The 19770-nt window shown below is 34.6% G+C and overlaps 1 protein-coding gene across 1 annotated transcript; it reads right to left on the bottom strand.

Annotated features, from left to right (window-relative positions):
- Positions 1–251: 251 nt before the first annotated feature.
- On the bottom strand, positions 252–18576 carry Ublcp1 (ubiquitin like domain containing CTD phosphatase 1). The gene is made up of 11 exons (XM_077797618.1): positions 18500–18576; positions 15309–15507; positions 14416–14507; positions 13960–14045; positions 13767–13882; positions 12668–12766; positions 10283–10320; positions 9751–9849; positions 7238–7354; positions 3097–3224; positions 252–1324 (listed from the first exon to the last, which is right to left on the bottom strand). The coding sequence occupies exons 2-11, from the start codon at positions 15460–15462 to the stop codon at positions 1297–1299; spliced, it is 957 nt and encodes a 318-aa protein (XP_077653744.1). The 5' UTR covers positions 15463–15507; positions 18500–18576; the 3' UTR covers positions 252–1296.
- Positions 18577–19770: the final 1194 nt, after the last annotated feature.

Below are 19770 nucleotides of genomic sequence, written 5' to 3'. Positions count from 1 at the left end.
TCTCAAATTCTTCTGCACTATATATCTATCCTTATAATAACCTCAGAATTAAGTGAACTAACATATATAAGTAGCTATTAAAACCAACTCTGACTGCATAGTCATATACACACCTTTAATACCATACACACTTGATTTTTTTAATAAGTCCTTGGCTGAACCCAAAATTTGTTTTGTGATTCAACAAAGAGGTAAAATAATATAGAACAGATGACCAATGTTTTAAGAAAAGATATTTATTATTTATACCACTGAAATAGTCCCATAAGAACAATATACACCATGTTTATTTAAAAGGATCAATTCCTTCCAAATACAAGAACTGTATTAAAGCAATACTGTCAACACGAAACAGTGGTCACATTACATATCTGCAGGCTTAAGCATTGCAAATGATATATTTTTTAATCTTATGGCTAGATATTTTCACTGAAACACAGTGTTAGCACTTAGACAAGATAGAGCTGGAACAGAACAAAAACATTTTGTTCATGCTTTTTAGAGCTAATTGGTGGGTAATATATCCCATTTTAAAGTTTATTGCCTTAAACTGCTTTTATGACAATGGTTCAGGCACAAGTGCTCCTACTTAGCCACAAAAAGAAACACTCTTGCCCCTTAATTTTATTATTCAGTCTTATGTTTTCTATTTCTCATACGAGGACATGTCTGTATCACAACTGATGTTCTCCAGTTTTACTTAAAGAACACTGACACACACACAGGCCAAAGTGAGACAGCTCAGAATTTAGAGCTGTAACTAGTGAAATACAGAAGAAAAATTTTGTGACAAAAGAATAAAAATTCCTGGTAATTTTAATCATAACAAACTAGGTTCTATTTTTATTTTTTGGTCATTAAGGGAAAAGCCCTAGTTTCAAGATGGGTCTGGCCTTAGATTTAGGCAATCGATAACACAATGAAGTTAAAACACAAGACATAACCTGTTTCCAAAGTCACAAAATGACACTGTTGAGTAAGTTTTTCTCCACTTGTCTTTGTCTTCCTTTTTTTCCTTTTTTTTTTTTTTTGGTGGAAAACATCTCAGTAATCAATGCTGGAGAAAATATTTTTCAAGAGTAACAGCATATTCATATGAGGGGAGAAAGAATTTTTTTAGCCTATTGCTATGATCTTCAAAAAATATAAAATTAAATTTACAAAAAACTGGAAGACCAAAAGATAAGCAGTCTGGTATTTGCTTCAGTGTCCAGCACTATCATAATGATTTCTAGCATAAAAGCAAAAAGTTCATGGATCTCAAGTATCTTCAATAACTGCCAGTATAACTTGTAACTACTGTCCTTGCTTCTTTGAGAGATACCTGCAAGAAATAAACATTTCAAAGCTAAATTCATGGAAATAATATAACTCTCCTCCCAAAAGAGTTTTGGCTTAATGACAAAGCCTTTCAAAGTATTACCTGTAAATATTCAATAACAACTGTTAATTATCTATGGGCCAAGCATTGCTGAAAGCACATATATTAATGTTAGACACCTCATGAGAGCTTTTATGAGAAGTTTCTGATAGAATCTATTCCCCTTTCAAAGGCACACAGAAGATAAGCAACTTGTCCAAATTCACAGCTAGAAAGTGCCAGATTCAAAACAAGGTATTGTTTTGATAGGTGCATTCAGGACCTATCAATCCATGTTGCCTGCTTTCCATCATGAAAACCAATATTAACTAGTACTGTAATTTCTAAATCAAAGCCCATTTTAAGATCTTGTTTTTCTTGTGTCAAGAGAGTGGGCCAAAATGCTACAGGACTCTGATCAAAAAAGTTTGTAAAAAAGCCAGGTGCAGTGGCACACGCATGTAATCTCAGCAGCTCAGGAGGCTGAGGAAGGAGAATCTTGAGTCCTGAGCCAGCCTCAGCAAAAGCAAGGCTGTAAGCAACTCAGTGAGAACCTGTCTCTGAATAAAATATAAAATAGGGCAGGGGACGTGCCTCAGTGATCAAGTGCCCCTGAGTTCAATTCCCAGTATCCTGCCCCCGCCCCACAAAAAAAGAATTTGTAAAAGATGCAAAGATGTTAATTTACTAAGAAAACAACTTTTTCTTATATTATTTAATAGGAATCTATCAGTAATTTAAATTTTTATATCACTATTTCTCACATTTATGACCTACTATAGTGAACAGGAAGGGAGGTGTTGGGGGAGAGGGTCTTAAGATCCAGAAACCTGAGGAGTTTGGATGCCCATGCTCACTTTGTGCAGTGTGCTGATCTCCGTGACTCAGCTACAACACCTACAATCTGAAGATGGGGATAAAAATGCCTGCTTAATCTTCCTGATAGGATCATGAGACTCCAATAGAATGTTGTGTCAAAATGATTTGAAAAAGACCAAAGTGGAATTTGAAAAGCCAAAGCATAATTACATGAATTGTTTCTTTTGCTTCTATATTGTTGGAACCATGTCAAATTAAAAAAAAAAAAAATTATTTGTCAGAGCAATCCTTTTCATTTCTCCAGAAATTTTTCCCCCACCTCAAAATCTTGGTATACTCTATATTAATCTTCTATGTAATCTATGTTAAATTTGTGTATATGACTGTGCTTATAAAAAAGACTAGAAGACTACACACCTAGATCATAATAGTAGTTTTCTTTGGAAAGGAAAATCATAAATAATTGTTTTTTCAGTGGGATAAAATTTTCTAATTTTTCTCTATACACCGAAGTTATCTGTAATTTTGAACACATTTCAGGAAAATTCTTAATGAATCTTATCCTTAAGACATTATTTTACAGTATAAGACCAGGTATTAAATTCCCATGTGATTCATAGGCAAGTAGCCACCCTAATGTCACAAAGATAATTTATAGGCAGCATAATGAACGTGTACCAGTCTTTCAAGTCCTTTCTACTAGAAATGCTAAAAAGCTTATGAGATGTGATTTTGTAAGCAAGTTAAAGGTTAAAACTAAAGGGAAAAACACTCATAGAGGGGATGTCACCGGACTGGAAAATAGTTTTAGAACTCACCCATTTTAAATAAAATTAAGAGCTATGTGTATTCTGGCATCACCAATTTTTTTCCATTCTTTTGAGTAAAGAGAAAATGAATACACAATTAACACTTACCTTTCCCAATATTTGTGATTTAGCTCCAAAAAGTCATCTAATTTTGCTATTTCCTTGAGGTACTGAGTTAATTTTAGAAGTTCTTTGTCCTTATCTCGATTTAGGTGTGCTTTCATAAAAGGCCTTATCTATTAGGAAACAAACAAAACTTCAATTGTAATAAGGGGAAAAAACCCTACACCATTCTATCATTTAAATAGTCACTGAGGCTAAAATATCACAAAGGACATCAATACTAAAACCTACTTTTATAATAGCCTAAATTTGATCAATTGAAAGTCACGTATAATGTTTACAGTTCAACCCAAAAGCTCTTCCACCGATTCCATCTAACACCCCTTCAGCTTGAACCTGACCAACACCAGCTTTCTGCACCGCACCTGGACCCAATCCAGAGGTGGTTCCTCTACTTTGCAAACTGCACAGCTTATACCTTTTTCCCCTTCCATCATTTTAGTTGATACTTACTAATTTTCATTCACAAAAAAGTTAACCCAAATAAACCTGATCTAAGTAGAGAGTGAGATAAATTTTAACAGTGGTAGTTTTATTTCAATATTTTTATGAGATTTTTATATAGCTAAGATATATCATAATACATGTATACAACCTGTCACATTTTATAAGCATTTTTCTTCATTAATTCTCTATAAAATCTCTATAATTCTCTATATAAATGCACAAATTTCCCATAAAAGTTCAGTAATATTTTCTAATATTTAAGGTTGATACATTTTATTATAAAAGTCATTCATTTAAAAAGCATTACTTCAAATTACAGAAGTCAGCAGACAGATATAGGGATCATACCAAGTAAGGAATATTATATACCTTGACTTGGATAAAAGTTTGATGATTTATCTTTTAAAACAATTTGTTAACTATAAATTTTATGTACTTTTGATCTGACAGTCCCAATAAAGAGTTTTGCTTTTCTTTTTTTTTAAAATATATTTACTTTATTTATTTTTATGTGGTGCTATCGAACACAGTGTGTCACATGTGAGGGGCAAGCACTCTACCACTGAGCTATAATCCCAGCTCCAAGTTTTGCTTTTCTTAAAGACATCAGTTCAAATTATCTTTATACAACTCAAGATAGCTTCTCAAATTTTTAAATTAATTTTAAATAAAATGATACTGTCTGGGTTTGCTTCAAAATATTAAAGAGATAGAAGTAAGACAGTGTATAGAACAAACAAAATGGTTGAAGAATTTATAAGTTATTTAAACTAGGTGATTCACAAGTGAGAATTAATCATATATTTTTATGTAGTTTTGTTTACATTTGAATTTTTCTGTTGTGAAATGTCTCTTCAAAGAAAAAAAAAAAAATCACCCAGGATTTGGGCATGTAGCTCAGTGGTGAGTAGAGCATCTGCCGAGCTCAAACAAGGCCCTTTGGTTCCATCAAGCACAAAAAAAGAAGGGGGAAAAAAAAAACCAACCTATACAACACCAAACAAAACTCAGACTCCTAAAGCACACAGGTTATCATACTTAGCAAAGTACTTATGTATCCTTAATCTGAAACAAAGAAAATTTAACTTTGTCACTAGTTATTAATTTTACATAGTAACACTGAAAAAAAAATAGCTAGCATTTAATTATTGCCACTTACTTGAGAAGCAAGAACAATAAGCCCACAGAAGTCCACTACCATATCTATCAAGGATAGAGAAGGTTCTAAATATTTGCTATATCATTTTCTGCTGAATCTAGAAAAATGCCTGAAAGGGACAGAATCTTCCCAGATGTCCTGCTAGCATCGGAACAGCCTGGTGTCAGGGTCAGCTACAGCTGTCACGGGGCTCCCCTGCCACCTCGAGGGAACCAGTGAAGGATGACAGGGTGACTACCCAGACGCCAGCTCTGTGGGAGATCCAGATGATGCTCTCTGCCTCAGCCCTGGGCCCAGGAGTAAACAGAGGCATGCTGTGACAACACAGTGAAATGACTTTCTTTACAATCCTGAGAAGACAGGAACGTTAACTCCTCAAGAATGTAAAGGCAAGCAGACCTCGACAGTCAAGGGTCAAATGTTTTCTCTCAAACTACTAATACGCAATGTACCAACAAAGGAATTCCGAGTTTAAACAGCAGGAAGGAATTTAGAAATGAAAGTCAAAAAACAGTGTACTATAGTGGCTAGTAAATAAGATTTTTAACCCAAGGCCTTGCTATTTTTCCCCTCCAAACATTTGGTCTTAACCACCATTAAACAACAACAATAAAAACTAAATATTCAAATAATTCTATTTCAGACAAGTTAAAATAAACTAAAGGCCAAAACAAACAAACAAATAAAAAAAAAACCAACTAGCAGTCACCTAACTGATTACTTGTTCTAGCATAATCATTGCACACTGTGCCATTTTTCAAAATTAATTTGAGTGCTCACTAGTAGGACAGGCAACACACAAGATCATTATCTTGTTGTCTCCTATCAAAGAAAGGTTTTAAGAAACTTAAGATTATTTATATTTTGTTTTTGTTTGCCTCAGTCTCCTGAGCCACTGGAATTACAGGCATACACCACCGTACCCAATATTTCCTGATTTATTTTATTTTTTTATATACTGAGGATTTTACCACTGAGCTATCCCCTTTGTCTTCTATATTTTTTAGTGTCAGTCAGGGTCTCACTAAGTTACTGATGTTGGCCACAAACTTGTGATCCCCAGCCTCAGCCTCCAGAGATTGGGATTACAGGTATGTACCACTGAGCCCAGTCCTGAATTAGAATTTTTGAGGGTAAAGACACATATAATTTTAGGATTTCTTTAGTGAATCCAAGTTACCCAATTTTTAAAAAACCCTGCTCTAAAATAACATGAAGAATTTGAAATGAATATCATCATCCCTCCCTCCAACAGAGTGATGAGTAGGGTCCAAATGTTGGTTGGGAAAATAAAGTTTCTTCTAAACACACACGAAATGATCATATTTTTTTGTTTAAAGGCTAAATGTCTCCTCAAAAATTCTGTAAACATCATGAACTCACCTCAACATGTAAAAGCTGTTTGTTTCACAGAAAATTAGCCATCAAATATCTTTTCTGTTCCCTCTACCTGGGAAGTGCTTCTCCCATAGCTTCAATCACTTTCCTTAGAGTAATATAACCACTCTCCTTCCAAATCAACAACTTTATATTTGTGGCAATTTAGACTTAGATTAGCATTCTGTACCTTAAACTATACTTACTATACACTAAAGATCTAATCAAGAGTCTATTAAGAAAGGCTTCAAAAATGTACTTTCTGCAAGTTTTTATTTTGTGACTTTTAAAACTATCAAGAATCCAACTGGCAGAAAAAGTATAGAATTGAAAATGAAAAATAACATAGTGCTTAGATTTCTACTTCAAAATGGAATCTCCATTTGCACACTACAGAAATAGCTTTTCCACTTTCATATTGAGCCAACACACAAGCAACCATGGACACCAGAAATGTTTTACTTTCAAATTTCTCTCTTATGAATTTTATACTGCTGCCAGAATTAAAATGTCACTACTGCATCTATACTAGATTTCATGTGACTGAAGATTATCATTGACCCAGTAACCAAGTCACTTAGATGCCAGCCCAAATTCTGTCTAACCAGTTACATATAAAATATTGGGCAAACTGTGCACTTTCTCAGACTCAGACTATTTCTAAAAATAAGAAAGTAAGTGGACTATGGTTCTGTCTAGCTCTGACATCTAAAATTCTAAGTTCTGTACTTAACATATGTATTCCAAAAACCTTCTTAGTTTTAATTTAAAAGGGGATAAAACAAACAACATCTCTAGTGCTAGCTATTCACCACATCAGAAATGTGTGATGTAGTGTGCTGCTCCTAAGGCCACGAATCTGTATAGCATGTTACTATACTGTCATTGTGGGCAACTGTAACAAAGTGGTAAGCACTTGGGTATCTAAACATAAAGTACAATAAACGCACCAGACAACAGGATTTTTTCAGCTCCATCCCAATCTTAGGGGATCACCCGCATACACCTGGTGCATCATTGACTCAAACAGCATTAATCAGTGCATGACTGCACTCCTTAAAATTTATGAAATTCAACAGTGCTTAAAATTTTGCCACATAGACAAGATTACATGAGTATCCAGCAAGTAAAATTATGTCTTACCTTTAGTCCATTTTGTGGGTTCATTAGAAAATTTCTTCCTATGTCATCAAACATAATGGTGTTCTTTTTGCTGTAAAACTCGGAAAACTTTCCCCATATAACACCAAGAGGCTTTACCTTAGAATAAAAGTTTAGATTTAACTCAAATTTTATCAACACTTCCTCTTCTTTTTTTTAAAGCAGAGCTATTGCAAATGCCCCGCAGAAAAAGGTTAGAGTTCCTTTTATCCTATCAGATGGCTTACTCTGTGAGCTGATGAAAGGCCACACTTCAAACACAATGCTATCTAACAAGTTCAAATTTCTTAAAAGTTCATTCTCGTCTCACTGAGTGAAACACATTTTAAGAGTTTATGTAATTTTAATATAAAGATTGTGGGTAAAAGGAGAGGTTATTTCATTTTTAAAGGATAGAAAATAATTCTTTAGATGTCTAAGCATTCACATGACTTCCTGAGCTAACACAAGCCCTCCCAGAGCTTGAGAGTTGTGTGGGGTCTATTGTCAAAACTAGAGACACTTTATTGAAGGAAAATGTACCTGGCTCTTTTAATATTTTATTGCAAAACAAAACTTGGTTTTGCTTTAATTCAATGACACAGGTGCACAATTACTAGTGCACTTGATTGCTTAATTTCAAAAGAGCCATAATTTGTATTTCCCACTCTTAATTCAGACTTCTTAAATCATGTCTTCAAAAGGACAATTCATTATATAGACATATCTCTTGGTACTTGCATAAGATCACACAAGAAATAACGATGCTGCCTGTGAGGAGAATAAATGGCTAAGGGGTTCAGGTGGGAAGAATTCATTATGTACTTTAGTTTTGTTTTTCAATCATGTGAATGTATTACCCACTCAGAAAAATTTTAAAGACATATATTACTTTTTGCTAAAGTCAGTAATTTATGGTATTGTAATATTAGATTAAATGATAATAAATGATGACAAAAGTTGTCACTTAAAAATGTTTTCTTTTTATTCACCTGAAATTTTTTCACTCTATGTTTACTACTGAAATAAAACTACTAAAAACTTGAAGACAAACATACAGGAACTAACACAATAGGCCAGATTCTTGATTTTCTTTTAGCTAACAAAAGTGTCAAGAAATGGGACAAGAGGGATGAATTTTTTTATGACACCTAGGGTTAGAAATTCCAAATCGTCTTTCCCCATATAACACCAAGAGGCTGTCATTTGACTATTAACCCACAAAACTAATAGGGATTGGGGAGAATTTAGGACACCAGGAAAGCTTAGGTGAGACAGTATTAAAATGGTTCCACTGGAATACTTTTGTTCTCAATTAGAAAAGTAATAATGCTGATCACAAAAAAAAAATTGAATATAAAGAAAAAGCACAAAGAAAAATTTTAAATCACATATAATCTGGTCAATATTGAGGATAGCAACTAAATATTCTGACCTATTTATCTTCAGACTTCTATATCAACAGCAGATATAGAACACAGATCCTTTGTTAAAAAACATACAAAAGTTAAGGGCTATTTCCTAGCAGATCACAAACACTGCTCTCTAGAAACTTTTACTTTAATGTACCATAAAATTTTTAAATCATTAAATACCCTACTACACCAGAGATCAGTTGCATGCCATCATATGAATAAAAATATATAACTAATTTCTTTCTTATTCCTGCATATTAAGGATTATTTAATTTTTCGTCATTATAACATTGCTATATTTAATATTTCCAAACTTCTTTTAAACATTTGGATTTTGGAAATGTATTACATTACTTTAGTAGTTTTTCTCCTGAGCTGAGTAACTCTTCTACTGAAAAAATCCCCATGCACTTAAACCATTCCATTTATGACTTTAACAATTTTAAATTTTAATCTTGCCTCAGGTTTTCCTAGTATTCTAAGTTCTCTACAAATTCCTACCAGCTTGTGTGCTTTCAAAAGGTCTGGACTACATCTCATTCATCTCTTTATTCCCAAGGCCTATTACAGGGCTTCGTAGACAGCTGGTACTCAATACTATGTTTACTTAAGTAAACACAGTGAACACCCCTAATCTTTTCAGCCAAATCTTTTTCCTGATGGCACCTGTTGGTATTCTCTAAGGTTACATGTACTTCAACCAAAGTACATATATGTACCATGATGCACCTGTTATTAGTACCAGATTCATATAAGGCAGGGTGAGTAAATTTTGTTTTGTTTCTAAATCTTCCTTGATGATATTCAGTATTTCTCTTACCTACTTCGCCCGGTAATGCTGCTGACATCATCATAGACAATTATCTTTGACCACAATTCCTTTAGTGATAGTTGTGCTTCAAGATCCTTAGCTGTAGCACTAAAATTAAAATGTTTTAACCTTAAATACATTCTCCTATGTTGAAATTCAACTGCCATTGTCTCATCCACTCAAATGAGTTTCTAAACTCATTCTGTGGCTTCCTCCATCAGTATAAACACAAAAAGTACACTAGAAAATAAACACATCTTTAAATAGAAGTAAAATAAATAAGTTCTTACGTCTATTAATCCTCTTCTTGGAGTATGCACCGTTATCATAGCAGCACTGTCCAACATGAAGGTAATCTTGTAATTTGCATTTGTGCTCACACCCAGCTCCTATAAACACAAATATCTGTTAGGTAAAACATAATAATGAGGAAAATTTCAGAGTTTCTGAATATTCCAGCTGCAATTTCCCATAATGCCACCTTTTACACCACTGGCCAGATCTTGCTAAATGACCAAGTCTCTTACTTTCACTTAGCCAAGTCAACAGTTCAAAGAAAAATAAACTAGAAACAGATTACTGCTTCACTAACCATTTTAAAGTGCATCACTGCTTTAAGAGCAAGAGGAAAACAAAGCCTTATTGTAAAGTGGGGGAGAAAAACAAGGGGAAGCTTAACTGTACTTTTTCTTGAAAATGACTCCAGCATTCAGTATAATCCGCATTGAACAGACTTTCAACACACTTCTGCCCCTGCTACTACAGAACTTTTTACAAATGTAACTTCAAAACATTTCTGAATAGCTTGTTTCTAATACTTACTTTCATTTTAGCTTCAATCCACTTCATATTTGTTGCAGCTAAAACATGAGGAATAATACAATACAAATGAAAAAGTATGAATTTCATTTTTTAAAAAAAGTCTTCGGTATAAATAAGTCTTCTAAACAAGATTAAAAGTTCAAAAGGCATCACAAGTAACAGTCCCTCGGATATTTATTATTTTTAAAAAATATATTTATAAAAAGACAGGTGTGGTGGTGCATTTTTATACTTCTGGTGACTCGGGAGGCTAAGGTGGAAGGAACACAAGTTCAAGGCCAGCCTCAGCAACTTAAAGAGACCCAGTCCCAAACTAAAAATAAAAGGGGTGGGGATGCAGCTCTGTAGTAAAACACCCAAGCTCTAATCCCCAATACCAATAAAAAAAAAAAATATATATATATATATATATATATATATATATAAACTTATTTTAGTATGTCTTCAAGACAGAATGAAATCTAAACAAGTTTTATACAAAAGATACAGGTAATCCATGCTCAAAAGAACTCTGACCCTAGAAAACTGATAAATCAAACTCTCTTTAAAAAAAAAAAAGTCATGGAACCATGCTGTATCAGTTCCAAAATTTAAATGTGGGATGCTGAATGTCAATTTTCTTCCATGTTCCTAATTCTAGACCATACAAAGGTATATATCTGAAATGTCAATATAAGCATATAAATATTGTGAATCAAAAGTCTATGTTGAATACTAGCTACATCCTGCATTTTGTCAGGCTCAGCAAATTTAACTCTCATTGAGTCCAGCACCTTGTATAAAGAAACACATTCATAAAATGCACCTGTGTTATATAACCACTTACTGTCAGATATTCACCAGTTTTAGGATCACTAACATTAAAATTCAATCCTTATCTTTATGTGCCTACTAATCCCAAGTTATTGGACAAAATTGTACAGGTATTACCAAGTAAAACATTTTAAAAGAGGAAAAAGCGGTTTTAAGTGTGTGTGTGTGTGTGTGTGTTTTTAAGGCAAAGAAGAAACTTGAGTTCCCAAAGTAAAAATCTTCAGCATATACACATGAAAAAGCAAAAGAATCCTCTTACTTGCAAAAATGGTCAGTTGAACTAAAATTTTAGACTTTTGGATCTATAATGAAAACAGTCATAAGACAGGGAAAAAAATTTTTCACTTCAGTACCTACTTTGTGTCTGTGATTCTCAGATGAAAACAAAGAGACTAAGAGCTAATAAAAATAGTTTCTCATCATTAAGTAACATCATACATGTCAGACATGGTGCTACTTGCTATACTGGTATTTCTATTCTTATAACTAACTCATAAAACAGATTTAGTGATCTTCATTTCTTAGCTGAGGAAAGTAGGGCTCAGAGAGATTAACTGACCTGTCTGTCCAGTGTCACACAACAAGGATAGAACCAGAATTAAAACTCTATAGTCTATTTTAGCTCCAAAGTAACTCATTCTTTTCAACATACTATCACAAAATATAATGATTTACAAAAATAACCTAAAATTATCTTATTTTAACAATTTTTCTCATCTTAATAGCTATAAACTTATCACTGAAAATGGAAATATGCTGATTATAAAGAAAAGTAGAAAGGAAATTTATAGATTTAAACAACTATCTTGCTTCTCATCAAATACCTAGTATAACCCAAATGGTGAAGCTTTAATTGATGGGATTTCTGTAATGCACAATCAGAATAACTCTTCTCTGCTTATGACGTTGCCAAGAAGTGATGTTAAATATTTGTAGAGAAATGAGGCATAAACTAAAACACTGCTTCATTTTTCAAGAAAGTCTTGCTAAGAAAGAAAAGTCAACTGAACTAATAGGGCTTTTACTAATATAGAAGATTTTTTAGAGAAAACTCATTATCTTCTCAGAGGTTTTGGAATGGTCCAAATACCACATTTTGAGTAAAACTGCTTCAGTTCATACACTAATTTTTCCTTAATTTTTTTCGCCCCTCTTTATTTCTATAGAATTACATTAGTGAGTTTTTTTCTTTTCTTTTTTTTTTTTTTTAACATATCTTTCTCTATGTTTCTAACCTGGAGCGAGAAAGAAAGAAAGCAAAAATACCTTGAAACATCCAGGATTCCACTGGACAAATCAAAGAAAAATTTCTAATCAAATTGAGATTTTTCATAAGGTCCCTTTTTCTCTGACATTATGTTGTACTCTTGTCTGGTACTAAACTCAGCATTATGTGACAAAGTTAATAGTATGTTGTAAAAAAGTAAACATACTTCATTTCAGAAATTTGCTAAAAAAAACAAATGAAAACAATTCCATATTTAAACTCAAGTCTTCAGAGTTCATACTTTATAAAGAATGATATTAACAACCTTATTTCAACTGAAATCTAAACAAAAAAATATTGCTTACACCAAATAACAATGTCATAATCTTCATATGCAGATGTTAGAAATTCATGAAGATATGGCCTCATTAATTCTACACCAGTCTCTGCACAAGACCTATGGTCTAAAAGAAAGTTGATAATAGATGTTAGGTTATTATCATGGACAAGTACCTAATAGCAATGAAATTATTATGAAATGTTATCTATTATGAAATGTAACAAACATTCAAATGCAAACTACTTTAAACTGAAAAAGATTTGACAAAGGGATATCTTTCAAAGCACAAAATTAGTATACTTGTGCTACCATTTTAATTGGTTAATTTTGCTCAATGTGCAATACTAAGAATTCAGACTTATATTATAAACTGTCCATTTTTTCTCATCTAGTCTAAAAAGTTTAGATATTTGTGAAAATGAAAAATAAGCTAAGACCACCTATACTCCCATTTAATTATCACCTTGCAAGATAAAAATCATATTCCACCAGATTGACAGGACTAATTAACTTATTAAGTCTTTAATAAGTTATGACAAAGCTTAGGACTAAAAATAAACACATTCTAATATCAGGAGTTAACTACTTCTTGTTAATTTAAGAGGATGAAACGAACATCTTTTTTTCATTGACTGACTAAATATTAAACAGCTTGACTGTAGTTAAACAGAAAACAAGGGAAAAAAATACCAAAAGTGACTTTAAATTTCCTCATAAGAACTTAAGTGTTAGCCAATCAGAAATGACTCGGTCAAATTACAATGTATCTACAAACTAGAATATTATGTAGCCAAAATATATAAATAATTATATTTAATAACAACGAATGATATTAAATGACTGAGATGATGCACAATCTATCACTGAGTAAAGAAAAAAAAGGAGATACATACAAACACACTAGAAGATACAATCAAAATATTAAGAGTGGTCATCTTTTGGTCTTTAAATTATAGATGACTTCTTTTCTCGCTTATTTGTATTCCTACAATGAACGATATACTTTTGTAATAAGAAAAGCTGCCAAATACTTCATGTGAACCCTGAGTTGCTGGAAAAAAACAAACAAAAAGAAAAAAAAGTTGTGTGGATAACAGAAAATGAAGTCTTATTAATTGACTTACCAAATAATGTATAATCAACATCTAGTACCAAAAGCTTTTTTCCTTCTCTGGGAGGATTTAATATTTCCACTTTGTATTCTTTCACTCTGCGAGAAATTTTCAGTAGGTTTTCTTCCCTAACGGGAAAAAATAAAATCTGATGAAACACTCACTTTTGCTCCCAGGACCAAGATTTCCTCTAGAAAGCACTTACCTATTTTCTACTTCAACGACTTCATCTTCAATATCAAAGTCATTGACAACATCATCATTGTCAGGGGGTGGACCTAAGACATCTTCCTATTAAGATAGAAAAAAATTTTGTTTACTAAAACAAATACACACAAAGCACAAAAATCAAATGAAGTACAATTGAAGTTCAAGAGTCTTTCAAGTACACAATTAATAATTTGTTATATATGTCCCCTGGGAAGATTTATTATGTTAAGTTTGGACATTTGGGCTACTATTATTATACTTACAGCTAACTATATACTAAAAAGTTCCCCAGTATTTATCTTATGCTGAATTAATATAACAGTCACTGTGCAACTTTTACTTTTCACTAATACACTGACACAATACACTTACCACAATTAAAACACAACAGTGTAGTATATAAATCAAAATATCTTCAAAGGGACAAATGGTAACAAAAGTAAAAATTTACCAAGCTCTCCTCACGAGTTCCCATCATCATGATTTTAGTATTTGGTTTCAGTTTGAGAGCTCCAAGCTTAACATCATTTTCTGCAGGTTTGCCTACAATACAAGCAAATGACTGTTTTCTCACTAAAGTTCAGGTGCTGGTTTCACTATTCCATTACACAAACCCTAACATCAAAAGGTTTGGTACAGATGCCACAGCAGTTCAGGGTTTTTTTGTTTTTTTTTTTCTTTTGCCAACAAATTGTTACTGCTGAATTAGTCCAATCTAAGATACTAAGAACTCACAACTATTACAAGGATCGTTTTTCCATATTCCATTTTAGAACACCTTTTTATTCAATTAACCAAAAAATAAACTTATGTTTTATTTCATTGTTTCAGATGAAGAAAACGCTTTTCCAGGAAGCCTTGAAAACTGACACTTAAGAAAAAACTGTAGATATATTGCTGCTCCAAACTTGCCCTTCAATAATTTGACAAATGCAAAAACTTAGGAGTCCCTTTTAAGTACAGTCCTATAAATTTTAAATATCATCTTTACCTTTAGAACAGAAAAGATAATTTGGGTAGAGTTAAAGGCCTAAGCTATAATGAGAATATTGTGCTAAAGCACAGATGTCAGAAGAGAACAATTTCATCTGGGACTTCTTCTGTGTCAAAGTTTTAAGCAGTAAACACCAATTTATGTTAAGAGGAATCAATAGCAGTCTTCATACTGGTAATATTTTAAAGTAACCTTTAATATTCTACTTTTACTACTAAAAACAATTTTAGGAATATCCCTATGAAAGAAATGTTAACAAGGAAAGTCTTATTAAAGAAAACAACAGATAATAGAAAATATAAAAATTCATAAATATCAATGCAAAAACTGTGAAGAGGAGAGAGATTTACCTTTAACTTTGAGTCCAAGTAACTTTTGGCGTTCTGGCAGCACTCCTGTAAGGGTCTTGAGAAACTGTTTGAGATCTAGCACAGTATCATCTTCTGAAAGTGTGGTCACTGAATATTCCTGTCCACCCCATTTTACAATGATAGGGAGAGCCATTCTTGAAGCATATGAGGCAGCGAGCTTTCTTTTGGAAAAAAATAGCTAGAAAAGAAGGCATGTACAAATGATCTGGTTAGAATTGATATACCAAGGACAAGACTGTAACTTTAAGTCCTGTAAGTGTGTAAAGTTTTGAGTTCTATTTTACAAATTGATAACAGAGCAGCAAATATTCTGCCTTACAGAAGTGCTTCCAGAACACCTAGTAACAAAAGTTACTAGGCCTCAAAGTTACCATGACCCCACTCTCACAAATTTGGCTAAGAGTTACTGCTTCCAGATACTTTATGAGATTCTCTCTGTTGTTCACCTAAAAGGTACAATAACAAGCTAGCTATCCCTCCTGCTCTATCTCGTCAGGTTTATGTTACAAGTCATCATGTTCATTTAATATTTAAGAAGTAGTGTAGTGCAATTGCTAGAAGCAATGCTACCTGGCTAGAATTTGATTCTGGGAAATTAACTTGATTTTTCATGCCAAGATTTCTTCGTCTGTAAAATAGGAATGAGAATACTATCTATTTCTTAGGGTTCTGATGAGAATTAAATTACTTGATATTTATAAGTCGCACAGCACCTAGCACATGGTAAGCACTACATAACTGTTGGTTAAATAAATTTAAAACTGAAAGCTTACTATATTCTAGGCACTGTGCTAAATAAATAAGAAGCCATTATTTGTTTCATATATTATAAATTAGCCAGTTTTACACAGACAATCTCATTTAACACAATTATTTGGTAAATGTTCCCTCTTTTACAATTAAAGAACTTAGAAACAGAGTTATGTAATGTGCTCATATATGTGCACATAGCTGGGAAAAGAATAGGCCTAGTGACTAAATCTCATGTACACTGCATCCCCTAAACCATAGCCTCCTCTCTTGAACTGGACCTACAGGAGTTAAAGCATCAAAGCCCAGTAAATACAAAACCCATAGGCACAGATCAAAGCACACAATTTTATATCGCAGCTGCTACTCTAATCAACTATCACATGTAGCTCTCTTCCCCCATAAAACTTTCTACTTCTTATAAGGTTTTTCCTCCCACAGTCTGACCTTTTCTAATCTCAAAGAAGTCATTTCTAAATGTTTTCACTCATTTGATCAAACATTTGATTGCACTATTCATGGAATTATTACAACCAACTATGAGAAGATAAATTTTAAGCATCAATATAAAAAAAAATTTGGAAAGAATATTTCCTATTAACATGCTCTTAGTAAGCGAGAATGTCAGAAATTCATATTTATATTTACTCATTTAAATATGAAGAGAATTCATGTTTTCCCTTATATAAATGTTTCACATTTATATTCATATTTATACTTACTCTCTTATGTTTATAATCTGTTCTCCTGAAAATTTAAATCAAGTGTGTTAATTTGGAGTAACATGTTTACTTTAGAACTTGCTCTAATAAATTGTATAATCTTCAATAAAAAAAAGTTGGCCTTTTGAGTTAAGCTGCAATAGAGTTTAAGTATTATTTTCCTGTCAGAAATGAAAATAAACATGATATTTACAGAGTTCAGAAGGCATCCAGTACTAATATGTGTTGTGGTAGATAGAACAGAGTTTGGAGTGAGCTGCCTAAATTCCAGCACCTTGGACAAGTCATTTCTCTTGCAATCTAGAAGTTCTCTAGAGGTTCTAAGTGCAGTCCCCAAACCAACTAACAGGATTCAGCTCTCTGTAACTTATTGAAAATGCAATCAAAGGTGGAGGGAAGAGACCTAGCAATTTGTGTTTTAACCAGCCTCATCCCATCATCTCCGATGCATGCTCAAAATTTGACACTGCTTTAGGCTCCGCAATGTTCTCAGCCTTAAAAAAGAAAATGTGCCAGATGGTATGGGTTCTGTGTACTTCATAAAGCAGCATACAAACATTGTGAAACACCTTTGCCACAATGGGAATTTCAAGTTGGCAATTTCCCTAAAGGACCAAACATAACCAAATACTATAAAGATTTTTAAATGCATAAATCCTTAAGACTTCTTTTTAATGCTTTCACACTTAACCTTTCTAATATTTTGAATCATTTTAGAGCCCCATCAGACTTATAAACTGAAAAATGGCTGAGGGAGGGGGCAATCAAACCTAAGCAAGCAAAGAACACACCTTTTAAGGATACCTAAAGAACAGCTGTTTAGATCCGAGTTTTTTTGTTTTGTTTTGTTTTGTTTGCCTAATACACTATATTGACTTCGTCTAGACAATTCCAGCTCTGGTCTTCAGTTTTCTCAAGTACAAAATGAAGTGACTAATATTTACTAGACAAGAACAGAGTTAAGGTAGAAGATAATATCTGCGGAAGCGCTTTCTACACTAGAGAAAGCAATAAAAATGGTGTGGTTGAGAATATAACATACTGAACAATTTAATTGGAGTATCCCATTTATTCTTCACAATCTTGAATTAACAACTATTGTCTTCATTGTAGAGACCAAAAACAGGAAGGAAAAAAAAAAGAATAAGCTTAATAACTTGCCGAAGACTGCACAACTCAAAACATGGTAATCTCAAAGCACAGGAACAAAAGTAACACTCTGGGAACCGACAGGAGGGGAATAACTTTACAACCAGCCCAGCAGACGGTAACTGAAGTGCTGTCAATTCCGGGCCTGGACGACGCTTCAGTAGGACCTCCAGAAAGGTGCAGTGGAGGGAGCAGCGTGAAGTGCGCGGTGTGGGACATCATCAGAAGGCAGGGGAGACTCCAGAACCCAGGGGGCTGGGTGCTTTCAACAAGGAGGGCGGGGAGGGTTGCACAGACCCCAGAAGGGGCAGGAAAATGATCTGGGGACGCAGAATCTATTGGGGCTCGAGAAGGCCGCATGCGAAGGCGGTAGCCACCGCCACCCGCGGGTCCGGGGCCAGGCACCTGGGTGTCGGACTCGGATAGCGGCGGCCCCCGGCCCGTCATGGCCTACCGCGGTGCAGAACGCACGGCGCAGGCTGCAGAGCCACGTCCTCCGCAGCCACTGCGGCGACACCGCTGCGTGCGCGGGGAACCCGATCCCCTCACCTGGAGCGCGGCGGACCCTGCTGCAGAGGACGCGGACACCGTCCACCAAGGAACCAAAGGCGACCGGAAGTGAAGGGCGGGACCGGAACCGGCTGACGAACCGGAAGTGGGTGGTATGAAACGGAAACACGCTGGGGACGCTGTTGTTGTTTCCCTAGTTTCTCTTTGGGAGCTAACCGTAGATAGCCACCGCCGGGGATCGCCACAGGCCGCGAGGAAGGAAAGCCCTTTGGGGACTGTGGCCACTGTGCAGATACCCAGGATCACTCAGTGGCCTTCGGGCATGGCCCGCTTTGCGCATGCGCCGGGTGGCGGGCTTAAAGCGGGAAGATTCTATGCTCGGGCGCGTGACGTCTTCTGTATTGTTTCGCCTAAATCGGAAGTGGGTGGGGTGCGGCGTGGTTTCGTGCTGAGCTCTCGGTTGGACTCGGGTCTTGGACTGCTGTTACTAACTGATGTCGAAAAGATGACCTCCGGATAGCTTGGCACCTCTCTGTAGCCGCAGGGGCCACCAACGCTGATCATTTCTGGGGCTCAGAATGTTGCTGAATCTAAGAGGAACCTGAAGAGCGTCAGGAAAGGGAAGGGGCAGCCTGCTTGATTGGAGACCCAGGAAGCACAAGTGAATATGAGAGCTGCCAATCACATTACTACATTGCATCGTATCTCTTCTCCACTTTCCCATCACATCCCCATTACTTCCCCCCTTGAATGCAAGGAAAGCCAGTTACCCTGACAAAAGAATTTAAGAATTAAATGGAAAGTCAAAGCATTCCCCATCTCTTCCATAAACGGAACTCCCAAAACGCAAAAAAAAAAAAAAAAAAAAAAAAAAAAGAAGGGGAGGATCAGTTATCACAAAGATACAGGGAAGAGCAATGGAGTGGGAGGGAGGAGGGATGAGAAGGGAGAAAATGTGGAATGAATTTAACAAAATCCCACTTTATGTGCATACATAAATATACCACAGGGAATTTCACACTTATGTATGAATAGAACCAGTCAAAAAAATAATGAGTGATGAAAAGATCAGTAGAGTCTAGGAAGAAGAATAGGATGGGAGGAAAGGGGACTGAAATTTCACGCATATATGATTTTTGTCAAAATAAACACAACTATTAAGTATAACTATAATGCTCTGACAAAGAAGAAAAGGAAAATGCAGATAGAAAAGAAAAAGACCCAATTGCAAAGTTTACACACAGAAATTAACTGTAAGTGCATTCAAAGGATGTGGGTACTCATGGACTTTGTAAATGATTGACAGGTAG

This window comes from Urocitellus parryii, chromosome 1 (assembly GCF_045843805.1).
Source record: "Urocitellus parryii isolate mUroPar1 chromosome 1, mUroPar1.hap1, whole genome shotgun sequence".
Lineage (NCBI taxonomy): Eukaryota > Metazoa > Chordata > Mammalia > Rodentia > Sciuridae > Urocitellus > Urocitellus parryii.
This window is presented reverse-complemented; position numbering and strand designations above follow the sequence as displayed.